Consider the following 19171-nt stretch of genomic DNA (forward strand, 5'->3'; position numbering starts at 1 on the left):
CCAGCCAGGCCAGCTGAGAGAAGTCTGGCCTCCAGGACAGAAACAGACGCTCCCACCCTGGGGCACCAGCAAGGCACCATGGGGTTAGGTCACCTGCACGGTGGTCCTGAGCTGCCTGGCCAGTCCAGGACAGAGGAGGGTGAGAACGGGCCCACCCCATCTGGAAATGCCACACGGGCTCTGGGAAGAGTGGCTGCCTCTGGGGAGGGGGGGTGTTTCTCACTGTCCTTTGCACTGTCCACATAGTGTTCACTTTCTATAAATCACTGGAGTCTGTATGGCCCCTTTAAGATTGTATGTATGGGACTGCAAACTGGTTCAGCCTCTGTGGAAAGCAATATGGAGACACCTCAAAGCAATACAAGTAGATCTACCATTTGATCTAGCAATTTCACTACTGGACATCTACCCAAAAGATCAAAAGTCACTTTATGAAAAAGACACCTGCACTCGAATGTTTATAGCAGCACAATTCACAATTGCAAAGCTGTGGAAACAACCCAAGTGCCTATCAATTCATGAGTGGATTAATAAAATGTGGTATATGTATACCATGGAGAACTACTCAGCTTTAAGAAAAAACGGTGATATAGCACCTCTCGTATATTCCTGGATACAGCTGGAACCCATTCTATTAAGTGAAGTATCTCAAGAATGGAAAAACCAGCACCACATGTACTTACCAGCAAATGGGTATTAACGGATCAACACCTAAGTGGACATATAGGAACAACATTTATCAGGTGTCGGGCAGGTGGGAGGGGGAGGAGGGGATGAGGATATACAAACAAACACAACGAGTAAGAGGTGCAACGTTTGAGGGATGGACACGCTTGTAGTTCTGACTTGGGGGGGCATGGGCAATATATGTAACCTTAACACTTGTACCCCCATAATATGCTAAAATAAAAAAATAAAAAAAGGTTTTATGTGCAACCGTCTCCTGGCTTGGAAAGAAACAATGTTGAAGTAGAATGTTTTGTTAAATAAAATCTGTATCAAAACCAACAAGAAGTTAGGAGACAATCTAAAGCACTAAAATACAGAAAACCTATAAAAAAATCAGGGTTGGGCACACCCACCGTCTGGTTGGTGGCCTCCTCCTTCCGGCCCGCCTTCCACACGGTGAGGCTGAAGGTGTACTCCACACCCGCTTCCAGACGCTCCCGGGGGATGGTGACAACGCTGTTCCCGCGGGGCCCGAAGTTCAGCGTGCACCCGCCAGCCTCACTCTGCAGCCCACAGATGAGAGGGGGCAAGGTGCCATGAGACCCACGACCCGCTTCAAAGTGAGGCCCAGCTCCCCATGCTGGGACCAGGCCCACCAAACACTGAGGATGGCTAACCCCAGGCCCATGCAGAGTGCTGGGCAGTTGCAGGACCCATTAGAGAGCATGACCAAGGGCAGGGAGGACAGCCTGGCCACGTGGCTGACCTGTGTTGAGGCCACACAGGCCCAGTGGAAGCTGAGCAGTGTCTGGTCGCCGTCCTCCAGGTTGGGGTCATAGGACTTACTCCCGTCCAGCACCAGGTCCTGCGTGTCTGACCACACACGGTATGAGCCACCCTCGATGATGGGCACCAGGCGCTCCGGTGCCATTGTCACGTTGGCCTGAATGCTCCGTGCCAATGGGGTGTCCCCAAATGACACCACAAACACAAAGCAATAGTGGCCCACGGGCAGTGCCAGGCGAGGCACAACCAGCTGGGGCCGGCTCACGTCCACACCGGGCAGGGCCACTCGGGCCATGTGCCCCAGCCGCTGGCAGCTGGCAGCACGGTACACCTCCCAGCGATACTCGGTCTGGTAGGTGACACAGTCACGCAGGTCAACATGGGCCTCCAGGTAGTTGCGCTGGGAGCGCCGCATCAGCACCTGCAGGGGCAGGGCCACGTCCACCTCCGGCTCCCTGCAGGCCAGCACCTGGACAGTCACTGTGGCCTGTGCCACGAAGAAGCTCACCAGGTTGGAGGCATTCACCTGCACACGGTAGTCTCCGGGCTGCAGGTACGAGTGCTCGGCCCAGGGCTCGTCTGTGTCCTGCACTGGGGCCCCATCTCCGAAGTCCCAGTGGTAGGCCACACGCCGGGGGCTAGGGCTCGTGGCGGCCTCAAACCTCGCCGAGCGGTTGGTGAAGCAGCGGCCGCTCTGCAGCGCGACGTACTGGACGACATCCTGGACCTCCATCACGAGCGTCCGGTTCTCACTGCCCAGCGCGTTGAAGGCACGCACGTGGATCTCCAGCAGCCCTGCAGCCACGGGTGTGTAGGTGACGTCCCGCCCAGACAGGATGACCAGCGAGTCGCCCTGAACCTTCTGCAAGGAGAAGTACCAGGCGTAGGCGACTCGAGAGCCGCGCTGCACACGGGCCGTGAAGTTCCTCTCAGTGCCTGTGGCGATGGCCGGCTCGCAGCAGTCCGGCACCTGCAGCCCGCTTACGGCCTCCAGCACCGAGATGCGCACCTGCGCCTGCGCCCGGCTCACATGGTTCTCGGCCTGCACACTCACCACGTGGTCTCCCACCCGGGGGAAACTGCGGGAGAAACGGGGCCCGGGGAGCACTTCGGGGCCAGCCCCGCCAACCTGCAGGCGGAAGGTGACAGCCGAGCCGGTGGCCAGCAGGATCTGAAAGTGGACAAACTGCCCAGGTGCCACCACCTTGCTGCTGGCCCACAGCACCAGGCCCACGACGGGTTCCTCCACCGTGAGGCTGTGCGTGGCTGTGACCCAACTGACTGCGTTGGAGGCGTTGAGCTGGACAGAGAAGGCACCAGCATCAGGGAAGACCACGGCGACATGCTGGCCATGCCTGTTGCCACCTGGCACAGCCCAACACCAGCTCACGTTGGTGCCTGCGGCCAGCTGCCCCCAGAACGGCACTGTGGAGCCAGTGGCCACAAAGCTGCCATTGGGCTCACTGGCCCTGATACTGAGGCCGCTCACAGGCACCTGCACGGCCACTTCGGTGGTGGCATTGGCTGAGCCCAGCTGGTTCCTGGCTGTGACCGTGAGCAGGTGCAGGCCAGCTGTGGCGAAGGTGTGGGTGGTGGATGGCTCGGGGGTCTCCCAGCTCAGCCCTTCCTCCAAGGACCAAGTATAAACAACGCCGCTGCCACCAGCCAGGTCAGCACAGAGGGTGACGCTCATGTTGACGACAGCTGGGTTGGGGGAGGCAGCCACACTCAGCCACCCCATGGGCTCCACGAAGTCCACAGTGCGGTTGGCCCAGGCACTGCCCAGCATATTGGTGGCCCGCAGCTGGATGTGGTAGGTGCTTGCCTCGAGGGCGGTGAGCGAGAAGCCCTTGCCACTGCCGACCAGGGCAGGGCCGCCGTCCCGCTGAGCGGTCCAGCTGTAGGAGATGTTGGTGCCGTCCCTGACCGCGGCCTGCAGCTGCAGCGTGTGGTTGGTGGGGAAGCAGCAGCTGCCGCCCCCACCCACCACCTGCAGCCCCTCGATGACCTGCAGGACGTAGACGAAGATGCTGTCCTGGGCGGAACCCACCTCGTTCTCAGCTGTGACGATGATGTTGAAGGTGCCCACTGAGCGGAAGGTGTAGGAGATGGTGGGGCCCCCAGGAATGGGTGTGCAGCGGTCGCACAGAACCCAGGAGTAGTGGACGTCACTGCCCGCCTCCAGCGAGGTGCTGAAGCTCACACTGCCGTTCAGGGGCACCGCCGTGCGGCTGGCATTGAGGCTGAGCCCCTGCACACGCCGCTTCACTGTGACGTTGAGCCAGGCCTCGCTGTGGCTGACCCCGTTCCAGCCGGCCACCCGGACAGTGAAGTCACCGGTCCTGTTGTAGGCATGGGTTACCTCTGGGCCCTCAAGCGACCTGCCGTCCCCCAGCTCCCACAGATAGGTGGCAGGGTGCCCTCGGCCCAGCGCCGAGAAGAGGTAGGGCTGCCGCAGCTCCAGCACGTGGGAGCTGTTGACCCTGATGCCCGAGAGCACCACCGGCTCCTGCACCTCCACCAGAGCCGAGTCGTTGGCGGCAGAGACGTTGTTGGACACGGTGACTGTCACCAAGTAGGACCCCGGTTCACGGTAGGTGAATGTAACCTCGGGGCCCCAGGTGCAGGCGGGGGCGGCATCCTTGGTGCCCAAGTCCCAGGCGTAGCGGTAGGGGAACAGCGGCCAGGCACACGCCACCAGCTGGGCCTCATCCCCAAGCCGCACGAACTGCCTCTCGGGCTGCAGGGTGACGTTGCCCACCTCGGGCTCCACGCACACGCTGGTGAAGTAATGAGCCTTGTTCACACGGCTCGACAGGACCAAGACCAAGGGGAACGTGCCACTCCGTGTGAAGTTGTGTGTTACCACTGGGGACCCCTGGATGGTCATGTTAGAGGAGCCGTCCCCAAAGGTCCACTCGAACTGATAGTGGGCAGGGTCCCCAGTGACGTAAGCTGTCAGCCGGGCATGGGGCTGTGTGGGGATGCAGGCGGCAGGCTCAATACGTAGCACCTCCAGGACAAAGACCTGCACCTGCAGGCTCTGGGCCAGGTGGCCAGCAGGGCTGGCCGCACCCACAGTCACCGTGCAGTTCTGTGCCCGCAGGTACACGTGCTCCACCATGGCCTCAGGGCCCGTGAGCACAGTGCCATCCCCCATGTCGAAGGTCCACGTGACGTTGTCGCCCGTCTCCACAGCGGCACTGACCGTGACAGGCGCACCCTGTTCCACAGCCGGGCTCATGCGCACGCTCAGGCCTCGGAGCTCCTCGAAGACTCGGACATCTGCCTGTGCCACCACGCTGCTGACCGTGTTGTTGACCTCCAGGCGGACGAAGTATGCGCCCCTCAAGGTGTAGGTGTGGTTGACCACCGGCTGGTTCTGCTGCAGGATGGGGGAGCCGTCCCCGAAGTCCCACGTGTATAGGATGCCACCAGGCGAGGGCAGGGGTTGTGGGTAGAAAGTGACAGGCTGGCCAGTCACCAGGATGCTGCTGCTCATGCCCACGGCCACGGCAGGCAGGGTGGCACGCACACTGACAGGCACCTGCTGCGTCAGGTTCTCGAAGGCGTTGGACGCAAGCACAGTCAGGTTGTACTCACCTGTGGGGACAGGCCCAGAGTGGGGCAGCTGCCCGACACAGGGTGAGCACGGAGCACCCCCCTCCTGGGCGAGGAGCAGGCCCCACATTGAAGCATTAGCAGCTACACCCTCAACCCGCCCTGTGGCAGGGACGTGGGACAGCACTAGCTGCAGCCGTCTGGGGGTGGGGTGGGGTGGGACCATCTCTCCCCCGCACTCAGGTTACAAAGCAGCAAGCGCAACGCCAGGACAGAGCTTGGCCTGCCCTGCTAATGGAGAGGCATTAGCGTGTGGAGCTTCTGGAATTTTAAAAATTAAAAGGCTGAGAGCAGGGGAATAGAAGGTCCAATTTCTGGCCAACAGATTCGATTTGTAGGGTTCAGGCGCCCTGTTCACCCCCACCACTCACACCCAGGCACTCACCTTCACCCCAGGAAGGGCCCAGAGCCATTAACCCCAGCGGGTCATGAGGAGGGCATGAGGGATGTACCCCAGGGGGATTGTCCCTGGGGGAAACTGCCCCGGGGGAAGGGCTACCCAAGCTCAGAGCCCCCAGAGCAACACCCTGCCCTCACCTGGGGCTACATAGGTGTGCGTGGCGTTGTGCTCCACCAGCACCTGGGACACCGCCGGGTCTGGGACCTGGAAGGACTCATTGTATGGAGGCTTGAACTGACCCAGTGTCTGCTCCCCGTCCCCGAAGGTCCACCTGTCAGGGCGGTGGGCAGCCCATGAGCAGACCACACAGGGCGGCAGGCGGGGCTGAACTCACGGTGGGGGCGCCCGCTGGCCCAGTTGCACGCACCTGTGCCCTGCAGTGGCACCTCCCAGCTCCTCCACCCAGGCACCCCAGCTCTGCTGTGCCAGGTCCTCCCACTCCATCCCATGCAGCCCTCCCAGCATCCTGTGCACCTGGCACCCCCAACAGATGAGGAAACTGAGGCTCAGAAAAGCAACGCTCTGGCCTGGGGTCCCACAGATGAGGCCAGGGACTGGGACAAGAACCCAGCTGGCCGCCCACTCCCACTGCCAGGCCCCAGGTGCTCACAGGAAGGCCACCTCCACGGCCGTGTCCACCAGCACGCTGGCTGTGAGTGCCAGCGTGGCGTTGGGGGACAGCACGGCTGGCACCGCAGACACCTGCAGGCCCCGCATCCTGTTCATCCGCTCCACAGAGACATTGTAGTTCACCGTCACGTTGCTCACGTGGTTGGAGGCCGTCAGCTGCGGAGACAGGCATCAGTGAGTATGGGCCACAGCTGGCCGTGAGGACAGTGGACGGGAAGGCCCGGGCCCCACTCGGCCCTCCTGCACTCACCCACGGCCACAGCAGACCCGTGGGCAGAGCAGAACGGAAGGCAAGGCGACAGCCTGGTGCCCCAGGACACACCCCGCCCACCTGCCCACCTACTGAGAGCTTGAAGACGGCGGCGCTCTGGTAGATGACGTTGAAGACCACGTTGTGGAAGGTCAGGGACTGCTTGTCGTCGATGGTCCATCGGAAGACCACGTCTGAGCCGGCCTCCACCGCAGGGCTGTACCTCTGGGGGAGGGTGCAGCATCAGCCAAGGTCAAGACCCTGCCCAGCTGGGAGTCTGTGGAGGCTCAACTGTGCCTTCAGGTCCTGTCCACCCGCCGGGATTCACCCCATTGGGGTGCTGGGGAACACCAGCATGGCAAACGGGCTGGCGGGCCTGCAGCTGAGCCACAACTGCCAGACCCCCACATCAGGGAGCAGAGGGACGTGCCCGGGGCCTAGCCTCGTCTCAAGAGGCTGTGTGGTGCAGGGGCCAGGTGGGCACTAATTTCAGGTCAAGACTTGGCTCTCCAACCTCCAGCTGCATGGCCTTGGTTATGCCTTGGCCCCTCTATGCCTCAGCTTCCCCATCTGTATAGCAGACCTAGTACCAGCTACAAAGAGTCAACCTATCTCCGAGTTCTCACAAACCCCCATCCTAGGCTCCTGCCCCAGCTCCTCAGCTGGACAGGGCCTTGGGGAAGGTCTGAACAACTGACAGAACAGGCGTCACCAGGGGCTGGGATACAGCTCCCTGAACAACCCCACAAATATTGTGAGGCCCTTCCAGTGACTTCTAGGGCAGGGGTTAGGTAACCCCGAGAAGAGGACAGCCCGCATTCCTGCATGGCCCCAGCATGGCCCCCACGCAGGCCAGCAGACTCTCTCATCAGAGGTTCAGACTCCCTCAAAAACCACTCACATTAGCCAGGTGGGAGCACAACAGACAGCCCAGAACACGCACCTGGACTCACAGTGCCTCATATGAGGTCAGGTGGGCAAAGAGTTAGACAATTTGTTTCATGAAAGGTGAGCAGAAGCACTTGTAGAGTGGCTGTTTCGGCTGACGTTTAGTAATCTAGCGATTAGTGAGTGTCCTGAGGAGTGACCTGACAAGACCTGGGGAGACGGGCCCCATCCTGTGTGGGCACCTGGGCAGGGCAGGGCTATAGGCCACACTCACCACCAGGACTCCCTGCAGCACACGGGCCTCGGGGCTGGGCATGGCACGGAGGCCACAGATGGGTTCCTCGGCTGTCACCTGCAGGCTGAGGTTGGCCCGGCTGGCGCTGTTCTCTGCCACAACCTCCACCGAATGCTCCCCCTCACTGAGCCCAGGCAGTGCCAGCACTGAGAACAGAGTGTCGTTGGTCTCCTGGTGGCAGCCAGGCACAAGGGTGGCCACCGTGGCAGGGCAGGCAGCCTCAAAGGGCGCACTGACATTGCCCCCGGGCCAGTGAGCCGTGGCCATGGCATTGGCACCAGAGTCAACCTGGAGCACCAAGGCCGAGCCATTGGTTGGCACATAGAGGTGGCCGTCCTGTGGGGCAGGATGGATCACCCGCAGCCCGGTCACTGGGGAGACCACGCTGAAGATGCAGGACAGGTTGTGCCTTGACACGCTGTTACCCACCACAGCCCGGACCTCATAGCGGCCTGGACGCTGCAGCCCAGGGTTGGGCTTCAGGCCCAGCAGCAGGGTGCGGCGCTCTGTGGCTGTGAGCACCCGCAGGGCGCAGGGAAGGCCAGCCCGAGCTCCCTCCAGCTGGACAGGCAGGTGGGCCAGCCAGGCCGAGGCATTAGTGAAGAGGTATGGGGCATGGAGGCCAGAGTGGCTGATGGCCTGTGGGCAGCGCAGGAGGGTGCCAGGGCCAGCGTCATGCTGCAGTCCAATGAGGTCACCAGGGAGCATGGGGACATCCTGCCCGAGGAGGGTGACCTGCAGGAAAGAGAGGTAGAGCTGCACCATGTCCTCATGGTCAGGGTCTGCAGGGACTACTGGGCAGACTGGGCTTCCAGCTGGGGTTTTCGGTACCACAGATCCTGCTTTGTGGATTCCCCACCCCCTAGGTGCTCATGGTAGGGACAGACAGGACAACTGCAAACAAGGGACACCATAGGGAGAGGCAGGGTACAGGCAGGGTGGGATGCCTGAATGGGCAAGGCCCTTGATGGATGCTGGGGCCCAGACCTGAAGGATGAGAAGGAACCAGCCTGCTTATAGGCACAGCAGGTGCAAAGGCCCTGGGGCTGGAGCTGCTCTTGCTGGGAGATGAGGCCCAGCCAGGAGGGCCTGATGGGGCAGGAGACCTGCATCCTGTCCCCTTGGCAGGGAGACCTGGACCTTGGGTGGCTGAGGGGAAGGTGGTCTGGGAAGCGGGCTGGAGACAGACAGATCTAAGTTGGGGACACACACCGAGTACTGTGCCGGGGGCCCTGCAGGAATGGAGAAGAGGAACTCCCTCCACAGCGTATAGGCAGCCCCATGGAGCCCGGGCCCTGACGTGAACCCACTGGCACAGGCCCGAGGGTGACAGGTGGCGTCCAGTGGCACGCAGGCATTGGCTCCAGGGCACCAGCATCCCTCTGGCACGCACTCAGGGGCCAACTCTGTCTTGTTGTCCAGGGACCCGCTCTCAGGCTCACTGCTGTTTTCTGGGACCCCTGTGAGCAGAGAGGAGTGTCAGGGGCCCTGATTTGCCAACAGGACCCAGGCTTGTGCCCTGATGAACCTGACCCTGGCCATGAAGCCAGGGCCCGCCAGGCAGCATATGCCTACCCACCCCAGCCCCAGGCCCCCGCCCCTGGCCAGCTGACTGGCTCAGGGCGGCCCCCATCCCGCCTTGGGACACCGAGCATACAGCATCTGGAGATCCTATTCTCTGTCCACCGGGAGGCTGGGAACTAGTCTGGTGGCCAAGGGATCAGCAGACGTGAGAGCTCAGAGAGGCCATCCTGACCCCTCCACCCCACTGCCACCACACAGTCGCACCTGTTCCTCCCACAAGCCGGTGCACCTGCAGCCGCAGCTGGGCTGGCCGCCTGAGCTCCTGAGTCCCGAATTCGGCTGTGGTAAGGAAGGCTTCTTGGCTCAGGCTCAGGCTGGGAAACACCATGACCTGGTAGGGTAGGGGGGCCACTTCAGTTCCACAGACCCCACCCCACCTGGGGGCCTGGACTCCCCAAGCCCAAACACTTGCCAGGACAGAGGGGAAGAAAGCCATCAGAAGGCCTTCCCGTGGCAACCACAGGCCTCATTTTATGTCACTTGGGATGAAAAATATCAACAGCATCTATGAGCAGCATATCTTGGTTTTTAAAAAAAATTCACACTCATAAAAAGGTTCAGAAGGCTGAGGTGGGAGGATCACTTGAGGCCAGGAGTTCAACACTAGCCTGAGCAAGAGTGAGACCCTGGGATCTCTACAAAAAAAAAAGGAAAAAGAAAAATTAGCCGGGCGTGGTGGCATGCGTCTGTATTTCCAGCCACTCAGGAGGCTGAAGCAGGGGGATCACTGGAGCCCAGGAGTTGGAGGCTGCAGTGAGCTATGATGACAGCACTGTGCTCTAGCCTGGACGACAAAGACAGACCCTGTCTCAAAAAAACCAACAAAAAAGAAAGAAAAGACTCAGGGGGATTTTCAGCATCCTTCTGGGTCTTGGAGTTAAATGCTTTTGCCCTCTGCACCCCAGATTTTCCAAACTCTCTATGCTGGGCCCTTAACAAGGCTCAAAAGACCCAACTTGTGTTTTAAAGAGACAAACAGTAGCCGGGATAAGGCAAGGCCTCCCGGAGGTGGGAAAGGAGGTTCTAGGACGTGGAGGAGCCGGCCTACCTCCACGGGCTCCCGGGGGGCCGAGAGGACTTCCTGCTGTGCCAGTGGACTCAGAGGTCCCTGCAGGTCCCCGCTGGGCACTCCCACAAAGAAGTTCTCAGCATCCCACACTGGGCCTGGGTGGCAAGTGTGTAATGAGGTGCTGGTCCCAGGCCAAGGAGGACAGCTGGGGACATCCAGGTGGGACAGACCTGGGACTGAGCCACCCAGCAGCTGTACCCCCAGCTCCCTCCATTTCTTCCAGGGCAGCCTGTGCCCAGGCACAGTAGTGGGTGCCCAGCAAACATCTCACCAACAGTGAACATCTAAGAAACGCACGTGGGAAAAGGGCAGCTCCGCCCCCCCACCTCCGCACACACCTCCAGGCCGCAACTCGCAGACATAGCTGTGCGGTGCCGAGCACAGGTCCGTGTTACACCGCCCAGCGGGCCCGAGCCGCACGCAGTGCTCAGCTGTGGCAGGGTGCGGCTCCCCGGGCAGCCAGTTCTGGCAGCTCTCTAGGCTGAAGGCCTCGCCCTGGGGGGCCGGGCCCGCCTCCGCCCCCTGCACAGCTGAAAAGCCAATCCACACATCCAGGCTCCTGCAAGCAGACGGCAGGGCACTCAGGGGGCTCCCCAGTCCTCCCACCCTCCGGAGACACGCTCCTCCCAGCAGCCTGTCAGGTGGGCCCTATCACTGTCCCTGCTTTCCAGATGGTAAGCAGGTAAGAGGTAAGAGACTAGGGGAGCAAGCCCATACACCAGGCCTACAGCAGTGTCCCGCAGCCACCCATGCCCAGGGGCAACTCGTGGGGCTTCGTGTCAGACAGGACCAAGGGCCATGGGCCACCCACACCTTGCCCTGCAGGGAGGCTCCTGGTGCAGCATTTGCGGATCAAGACAACCTTGGTCAGCCCCCAAACAGGCTGCCCCGACAGCTCTGCTAAGGTAGGAAGCCCTCCTGGGGGCAGAGTGCACATGAGGGGCTGTGCTGGGCCCATTAACCATGACCTTGGGGCCCTGATTTCACCTTCCAGACACCGAGGACATTCGAGGTGTGGTAAGCTGCTGATGTGACAGCAGTCCCCAGCCCCCCCCACATGCAGACTCCCAGGAGAGGCAGGGAGGGTCTGGCCTCCATTCCCATCCTGGCTCTGGGTCAGCAAGACAGGGCCTGGCCCAGCGCCTGGCAGCACGGGGAGGGGGTGAGGGACCAAGGTGTCCCCCAGTGTGCCGTGTGCACAGCTCATGGCGACCCTGCCCACCCCAGGAAGAGAAGTGAGTGGGGGTGGGAGGAAAGAAAGCCAGAGCCCACACTTCAGGAGGGCCCAGGGTCTTCCCCAGAGGGACAGGGACAGAACAAAGGCAAGGGACAGGGTTCAAGCCCACCTCCCACACGTGGTGCATCCTAGAAGTATTCAGAGGCCACTCCAGCCCACGTCTACCACTATGTGTGCAGAGCTGACAGGAAGGGCCACCAGCACACAGTTCCTCATTAGGCCAGACAGCAGGACGCGGCCCCTCCAGCTCCCCCCACGCCCCCCACTCCTCCTGAGCCTCCTCAGGCTCTGCCCCACCCCAATGTACTGGAGACCCCCCCACCTCAAAGCCTCTGGTGGGGAGAAGGGACAGGCACCTGGTGACCTGGGAGACCAGGAAGCGCTGGACGGCAGGACTGTCCACCATGGCCAGGGCAGCCCCGGCCCAGGCCCGGCACTGCTCCTGCGCCTGCAGCCAGGCCGCCTTCTCCACCACCAGGCGGTAGCAGTGCCCGTTGCCAGGGAAGATCTCCGTGTCCGAGGGGCAGAGCGGGTGCACCACTGGAGCCGGCAGGCAGGGAGAACGGGAGATCAGCGTGTGCCTGAGGCTGGTGCCAGGCCCTGCCCTACCCACCCCAGCCTCAAGGAAGAAGGGGAGGCCCAGTGGGGAGTGTGCACCTCGGGCTGGCTCCTCGTCCAGGGCCACAATGCTGTAGGTGGCCTCGAGGCCTGAGCCACCACGATTTAGGACTCCGAGTTCAAGGCTCTCGTCACTTTTCACCAGGGACGGGCACACAAGCTCCACTGCAGCAGGCGCTGCCTCCACCTGCACCTCTGTCTCCAGTGGGACCGAGCCAGCCCCCAGGGCCAGCACAGCCATCACGTGATAGCGCCCAGGCAGCACATAGCGGTGCATGGCGGCTGGACCAGCAACATCCACCCTGGGGGAGCCATCACCAAAGTCCCAGCGTGCAGAGCTGACGGGGAGGGGGGCGGCAATGTGGAAGGCTGCTGGCTGGCCAGAGGCCAGGGGTCCGCGGGGCCCCACCAGGGTGGCCCCCGGGGAGGCGTAGAAGACATGCTGGAGGAGGGTGGGGCCCCCGCAGACAGGGGCAGCAGGTGGCAGGGGGCTGGAGCAGAGGGACAGGCAGGCCGAGGAGGTGTTGGGGGGCTGGGCTGCCCCACACAGACACTGGCCCTGTTCTGAAAGGGCTGCCAGGCCCTGGCCAGCTGAGAAGCAGAAGGCGCCACAGGCCTCGGGGTCCAGCAGGCCCTCATGTGCCACTGAGAAGGTCGCTGTCACCACAGTGCCCGAGCTGTTGTCAGGGAGGCAGGCAACATACTCCTCACCTGGAAGAGGCAGAAAGGCTGGTCCTCCTGGACTCCCACCTCCTCCTGGCCCCAACGTCTTCCCCGCCCCAAGGTCCCAGACCAGAACCCCAGTAGCTGCGCGGCACCCACAGCCCTGGCACTGTCCCACCAACATGCGTCTGCTCCCTGGGCCCCATCTGCTGTTCCCACTGGGTCGGAGGCCCTGAGCGGCTGCGGGGGTCTGCCAGGCCCGGGTTCTGCCCCACCTGCCTGCACTCACCACAGCTGCCATCCAGCAAGGGGATGCCGAGGAGGGGCTGGCCGGCCAGAGGGCCAGGCCCAGCACACGTGGCCGCCTCAGGCTGCACCACTCGAACCCGCTGCTCCTCCACCCAGCGCGGCAGCCAGGCCAAACCACAGTCACACTCAAACGGGTTCCCACTCAGGTTTCTGCAAGGGAGGGGTGGGTGTGAGGCCCCAGGCCTGGCCTGGGAAAGGGTCTATACCAGCTTATCCCAGGGGCAGCCAGGGCCTGGGGCCTCCCTGAAAGTCCAACCTCCCACTGCCCCTGTGGGGGCTGCCCAACCCAGAGGGGCTCCAAGCAGGGAGGCCAACTCCCTGCATGTCTGGTCTCCCATCTGGGAGTGGGTACAGGGCCAGCTACCAGGGCAGAAGGAATACTGGGGGACCAGGGGTACAGCCACGGACACCCTCCAAAAATAATGCAACTTACATTTCACTTAAATTAAATAAATTATCAAATATTCCTTCCTCTAATGTAGAAATTTCGTTGTTGCTTATGTCCCTGGAAGAAAGAAGGCCATTAGGCAAGGTCTGACAGAAACCCCATGGTCCTACAGTGACAGGCGGCTGCCACCTGTCTGCCCGGAATAATCCCTGGGAGCAGCACGGCCAGGGAGGGACACTCACAGCTCCGTCAGCGCCGAGAGGTTGGCCAGAAGCCCGACGTCCAGTGACTGGAGCAGGTTGTGGGAGACGTCTCTGAGAAGCAAGTGGCCACAAGTCAAGGCGGGAGACCCCGAAGAGCACAAGGCTGTCCCTGGGCCACCCCCAGGAGATTCCCAGCACCCTCAAGCTGTGGCCTCTCACCCTCTAAACTCCCCATTCCCAGGAGCCAGAAGGGAGACCTTTCTGATGGAGGATCCGAATAAACACTCATCTGGGGAGACGGGGCAGGAGGGAGCGGGGCCCCTCAGCACCCACAGCACACCTCAGCCCTGGGCTGGGTGCCGCACAGCAAGACTACAAAGACCTGCTGACCTTGGACACCAGGACAGGCCCCCCAGCCACCCCCTGGCCCCAGCTGTACCCCCAAGAGCCAAGCCCCCCCACGTCCTGCCCCAAGCCCAACAGGGTCCCGCCAAGGGCTGATCTCGCCCACCCTCCACACGGGGTTCAGAATGCCCTGGGGCTCCCACCTCAGAATGTCCCCAGATGCAATGGAGGCACAAAGAAATGGGGAGGGGGCCCTGGATGACCCCAAATCCTAGTGATGGAGATGGCCCCCATTAAACCCTAAGTTTAGCCAGGCATGGTGGCTCACGCCTGTAATCCCAGGACTTTGGGAGGCCGAGGCGGGAAGATCACTTGAGGCCAAGAGTTCGAGACCAGCCTGAGCAACAGTGAGACCCTGTCTCTACTAAAAATAGAAAAACCAGCCAGGCGCAGTAGTGCGCGCCTATAGTCCCAACTATAGGAGGGAGGCTGAGGCAGGAGGATCGCTTGAGCTCAGGAGTCTGAGGTTGCTGTGAGCTATGATGACGTCACTGTGCTCTAGGCTGGGCAACAGAGTGAGACTCTGTCTCAAAAAAAACAAAACAAAAAACAAAAAAAACAAAGAAACCCTCAAGTTTAACATGACCCTCATGCTGGAGACTCAGACTTGTGGGGGGAGGGAGGAAAGGGCATTTATTGAAACCTTAAAATCTGTACCCCCATCATATGCCGGAAAAAAAAAAAAAAAGTAGGACATTGCAGCCACTACAAAAAAAAAAAAAGTTTAACATGACCCTGATAACAACCCCACTATCAACAAGATATGAAGGTTCATCCTGAGGCACCAACACCAGCGAGCAGAAGCTGGCAAGAAACATGCAGGCGCAGGTCTGCTGCTCCACATTGTGCCTCTCGGCGGCTAGACTCTGACCCTGGGGTCAGCAAGCCATCAGGATGCTGGCCGTGCTAGGACCAGACAGTTCAGCAAAATGCAACAGCTAAAGGCACAAACCTAAGAGCAGAGATAAAACATCAAAGAGCAACAGACCCAGCTCTATCCAGAAACACAAAAACCAAGAAACAGATTACTGACTGGGAAAAGCACCAGCAATTTAAAGGACAGATTAAAGGCCAATGACACCCTTGCCCACGCTGTAACAAGCCATAAAGGAAAGACAACTGCTCCGATTAAAAAGAACAAAAGGCTAAAGCAAACACAGGCAATTAACAAAAGTAATATGACTAGTCGGTCATAGACATGAAAAAAGCACTCAATTTTAGTAGTAACTGGAGAAAAACCAACTGGACACGACAATGCAGTGGCACTTTTGGTCCACCAGTGTCAGGAATGCAGCCCTGGTGCTGGGACAGGGAGGTGGGACGGGTGGCCTGAGCGGCTTGGCTCTGCCTTTCCCACTCGGCCTCTTTGCCCAGCAAAGCCCCTTGCCCGCTCTCGCCCTTCCCACCCCCGCACAGGGGACCTGTGGGCACCTCAGTCCAATCCCCACCCAGCTCCCGAGGGTCTGTGTAAGGCCCCGTGCTCCCCGCCCATGACACCTGGGCCCCTCTGCTCTCCCAGCGCCACTCACCAACTCTGCCCTTCCCAGCAAGACCACCTGGCCAGCCAGGCCAGCGGCTAGGGGCCCTCCACAGTCCCTTTTCCCAGCGTCCTCTCCCATCCCCTGCCTGGTGCTGCTCCTCCCGTCTGCTCCCTCAGCAGCCTGCCCACATATAGTGAGGGACTTCAGAGGCAAAGTGACAAAGAGGAGACCAGGAGCCACCCCAGCTGAGGCAAGGGCGGCCAAGCAGCAGCCCTGGACCCAAACAGTGGGCTCAGGCCCTCTCCCAAGCGAGATGCCAGCCAAGACGCTGAGCATTCAGCTTACTGAGCTCCATCTGGAGACGGGGGTGTGTGCCTGGAGGGTGGAGGTCTCATCCCCAAGGGCACCTGGGTCCCATGCTGCTGGGGCCTGCTCTTCCCTGGTGTCTATGATCCCCGGTCAGCCCCTTGCCCCTTGGGGTGCTCCAGCCAGGTACTGGATCCTCTCCCAGTGGGGGCTGAGGGGTATGTGGGACACCCCTGAGGTTGTTTCCGGTGGGACAACTGGAAAGCCTATGCTCAGAGCACAGGGCTCTGGAACTCCAGGAAGGGGAAGAGGTCCCTGGGGGCCGGAGGCCATGGGAAAGGTGCCCTCTGGAAGATCTGTCACCCCAACTGAGCACAGCTTCTCCCTCGTCCCCTCCCACACACCAAGATAAGGTGTGGGCCAAAGCCAGGTGGTGTGCCCACTACGTTCCTGTGAGGGGAGGGACAAGCTGGCTGCCTGGAGACCAGAGAGAAGCTGCTGCCCCAGACGGGGTGAAGCAGCCAGACTCCCACCCGCTGGCCAAGCATGGAGCCCAAGAGAGGCAAGGGCTGTGTCACAAGACACTTCAGGTGGACAAAGTAGGGGCCCCCATGGCTGCCATGTCACAGCTGAGGACCCTGTGCTTTGAGGAGCAACAGCACAGGGGAGAAGGTGAAGCAGAGACCGAGGGTGAGCACAGGCGGGCCCCCAACAGGGACACAGCGATACTCCCACACCTGCCCCCCCATGGCCACGGGGCACAGGGAGCCCCCCAGCCGGGCTCAAACACGGGAGGAAGGAAAAGAGGAAAGACCCTAAGATGCTTGTTCACACCCTACTTTCTGGAAAATCCACAAGAACCTGAGACGCCAGTCCGGGACATGGGGTGGGTAGTCCTCAGGGTCCCAAAGACCCCCCACCCTCGGCAATGCCTTTGAGGCGCCTTCTGCATCTGCCAGTGGCCCCACCCTGTCACAGGTGCTAGCCACATGCTCCCTGCACACCGGTCTCAGCCCAAGACTTCTCCCCGGTGTCACGTGGGCCTTTGGCCCACGGGCAGGGAAAGCAGCAGACGGCATGGGGACCCCACTCAGCCAAGCTTCCAGGGGGGTCCCTGTGGAACCCTCACCTGGCCGTCTGGCTGAGGCCTGGGTTTCCGACGCTGCCATCTTTCCCCATTGCTGTTCTGGGGAGATGCCAGGCCCAGCCCCCACCCCTGGGGCTCCATTTGTACCCCAGATGGGGCAGCACAGCAGGCCAGGAAGCTGCCACCAGGGCCACATGCTGGCAGGAGCACAGGCAGCAGCTGTCCCACACACCCCTCAGCCCCCACTGGGAGAGGAGCCAGCACCTGGCTGGAGCACCCCAAGGGGCAAGGGGCTGACCGGGGGATCATAGACACCAGGGAAGAGCAGGCCCCGGCAGCATGGGACCCAGGCGCCCGCAGCACTGGGACGTGACCTCACAGTCCAGACAGAGGTGGGGAGGGGCTCCCAGGCCGGGCCCACCCCTCTGCTGCTCCCTCTCCTGCTCCAGGAGGCAGGCCCAAGTGGGCTAGGGAGGGGTGAAGAACCCCACTGTGCCCCAGGAGTCACTGGGAGCCCACTGAGCCCCTGCACTGGGGTGGTCCCAACTCCCCCACTTTCCAGATCAGATGTTCTTGGAGGACACCCTGCCCCCACCTGAGGGGTGCCAGGCCTCGGACCCCCGGAATATGTCCACAGGCACCCACAGCCAACCCTGCGCATCTGGCTCCCGTCTTCCTCGCCAAAAGCAGGAACTGGGGGCTCCCCCACCCCTTGCTCCCAGGGCTCTGCCCAGTCCAAGAGGAGGGTTGGGTGACGTCCTTAGGCACAGAGGGCAGGGCAGTCTCAGGGTGGCTTTCTGCCCCACTTGGAGGCCAAGGAGAAGGTCCCCACAAATGTCTGAAGCTTTGTTGAGAGTGGGGCAGCTCCAAGGGCCATCCCTACCCGGCAGTGAAGGGACAGAAGCCCCACAGCTCAGCAGCCTCAGTTTCCTCCCGTGATGAGGAGGGGAGTAGCCCAAGTGCCCGCTCCCCAGTCCAGATGCTGGGCGGGGGCTGGGGGCTGGCCGGAGCCCCCAAGGAAACATCTGCACATTCCAGACGCGTGTGGTCAGCGGCGCGGGCGAGAGCCAGGCCCGGCACCCCCACCCCGCGCTGGCGGCCTCGCTGGAAACAGGGCTTGGGGGGACGGGCTCTGCAGGGGCCGCCTGTGGACATTATGTAACCCGGGCCTCCCAGCCAGTTGCCTCCTCCCTCTGGCAGGACAGGACAGGACCGTGCTGCCGCCGGGGCACCCACGCGCCCCTGCAAGGCCCAGTTGCCAGCCAGCCCTGTCCTCTCCCACAGGAGAGGGGTCCCCCTCAGCCCAGCATGGGGCAGCCCCAGACACATCCCTTCCTAGAGCCAGGCCTAGCGCAGAAAAAAAGAGAGTGCGTGTCAAGCCCCTTGGCCTGGGTGGGGGACAGGACTGGGACCTCAGGGGCTCACTAAAGGCTCCTTCCTTTCGGGAGCTGAGCCCTGTGACCTCATTCTGCTCGCATCCCCTTTGCTCTTCTATTTATGGTGAGTGAGGCTGGCTTCCAGGGCCGGAAATGATGATGTTTAAATTAATGAATTCAAGTTGAGGGGGGAAGCTCCTGGCAACACCTACCCCACTTCCCCAGGGAAGGGGTGGGAAGCCCAGCAGCCCCAGCCCCCAGCCCCTCACCAGGGCCCCCTGGGCAGTGCCGGTGGCTCTGAGACAGAAGGAAAGGCCCCCAGGGCACAGGCAGCAGGCGCCAGCCCCTTGGCCCACAGGCTGGTGTGTGAGGATCATAGTCCCAGCTTGCTGGGACCAGGAGGAGAGCCCCACACCTTATGGGGCCTTTGCAGGGCAGTCTCTCCTCATGGAGCCAGCCTCACAGGTACCAGATCCTCTCACAACTAAGCTGTCATCACCTGGGAGTGACACAGGACCTCATGGGGCCCAGAGGCAAGGACAGGAATGGAGACGCAGGCCTCAGAGCCTGGGGGAAGGAGATGAAAAAGTAGGGTGTCCAGGGATGGCTTCCTCCATACTCTGGCAGAAAGACAGCCCAGCTCTGAAGGGCGGTCCAAGATGAATAGGAGCCCACCCACCCTTCCCCCTACAGCTGGGGACGTGGGGCCACTTTCCAGGCCAAGAGGGGAAGAGGACCCAGGCCTGAGCACCTAGCCTCCTCCAGAATCAGCAGGGGCCATGCAGGCAGCCAGCTCAGACCAGGTGCCACGCCCTGCACTTTGTAGTCCTCACCCTGCAAGGGCAAGAGCTGCACCAGCCCCTCCTGGTGGGAGCACTGAGGCTGGAGGGCCCGTCTGCATCCCCT

The 19171-nt window shown here is 61.5% G+C and overlaps 1 protein-coding gene across 4 annotated transcripts in view; it reads right to left on the minus strand.

Moving 5' to 3' along the window:
- PKD1 (polycystin 1, transient receptor potential channel interacting) overlaps window positions 1-19171 on the minus strand; it is a 46687-nt gene that overhangs the window by 17065 nt on the left and 10451 nt on the right. For 3 of the 4 annotated variants that reach the window (XM_075994960.1, XM_075994959.1, XM_075994961.1), the window contains exons 2-16: window positions 13650-13721; window positions 13453-13524; window positions 13000-13169; window positions 12087-12758; window positions 11786-11969; window positions 10531-10751; window positions 10172-10287; window positions 9328-9454; window positions 8752-8999; window positions 7519-8274; window positions 6450-6581; window positions 6087-6262; window positions 5614-5747; window positions 1436-5058; window positions 1083-1232 (exon numbers count right to left, since the gene is read on the minus strand). In XM_075994960.1, coding sequence (XP_075851075.1) covers window positions 1083-1232; window positions 1436-5058; window positions 5614-5747; window positions 6087-6262; window positions 6450-6581; window positions 7519-8274; window positions 8752-8999; window positions 9328-9454; window positions 10172-10287; window positions 10531-10751; window positions 11786-11969; window positions 12087-12758; window positions 13000-13169; window positions 13453-13524; window positions 13650-13721 — 6853 coding nt within the window. Of the gene's footprint in view, window positions 1-1082; window positions 1233-1435; window positions 5059-5613; window positions 5748-6086; window positions 6263-6445; window positions 6582-7518; window positions 8275-8751; window positions 9000-9327; window positions 9455-10171; window positions 10288-10530; window positions 10752-11785; window positions 11970-12086; window positions 12759-12999; window positions 13170-13452; window positions 13525-13649; window positions 13722-19171 lie in introns of those variants that run through there. The other variant, XM_075994962.1, reaches the window with a different exon arrangement.

Source organism: Microcebus murinus, chromosome 19 (assembly GCF_040939455.1).
Source record: "Microcebus murinus isolate Inina chromosome 19, M.murinus_Inina_mat1.0, whole genome shotgun sequence".
NCBI lineage: Eukaryota > Metazoa > Chordata > Mammalia > Primates > Cheirogaleidae > Microcebus > Microcebus murinus.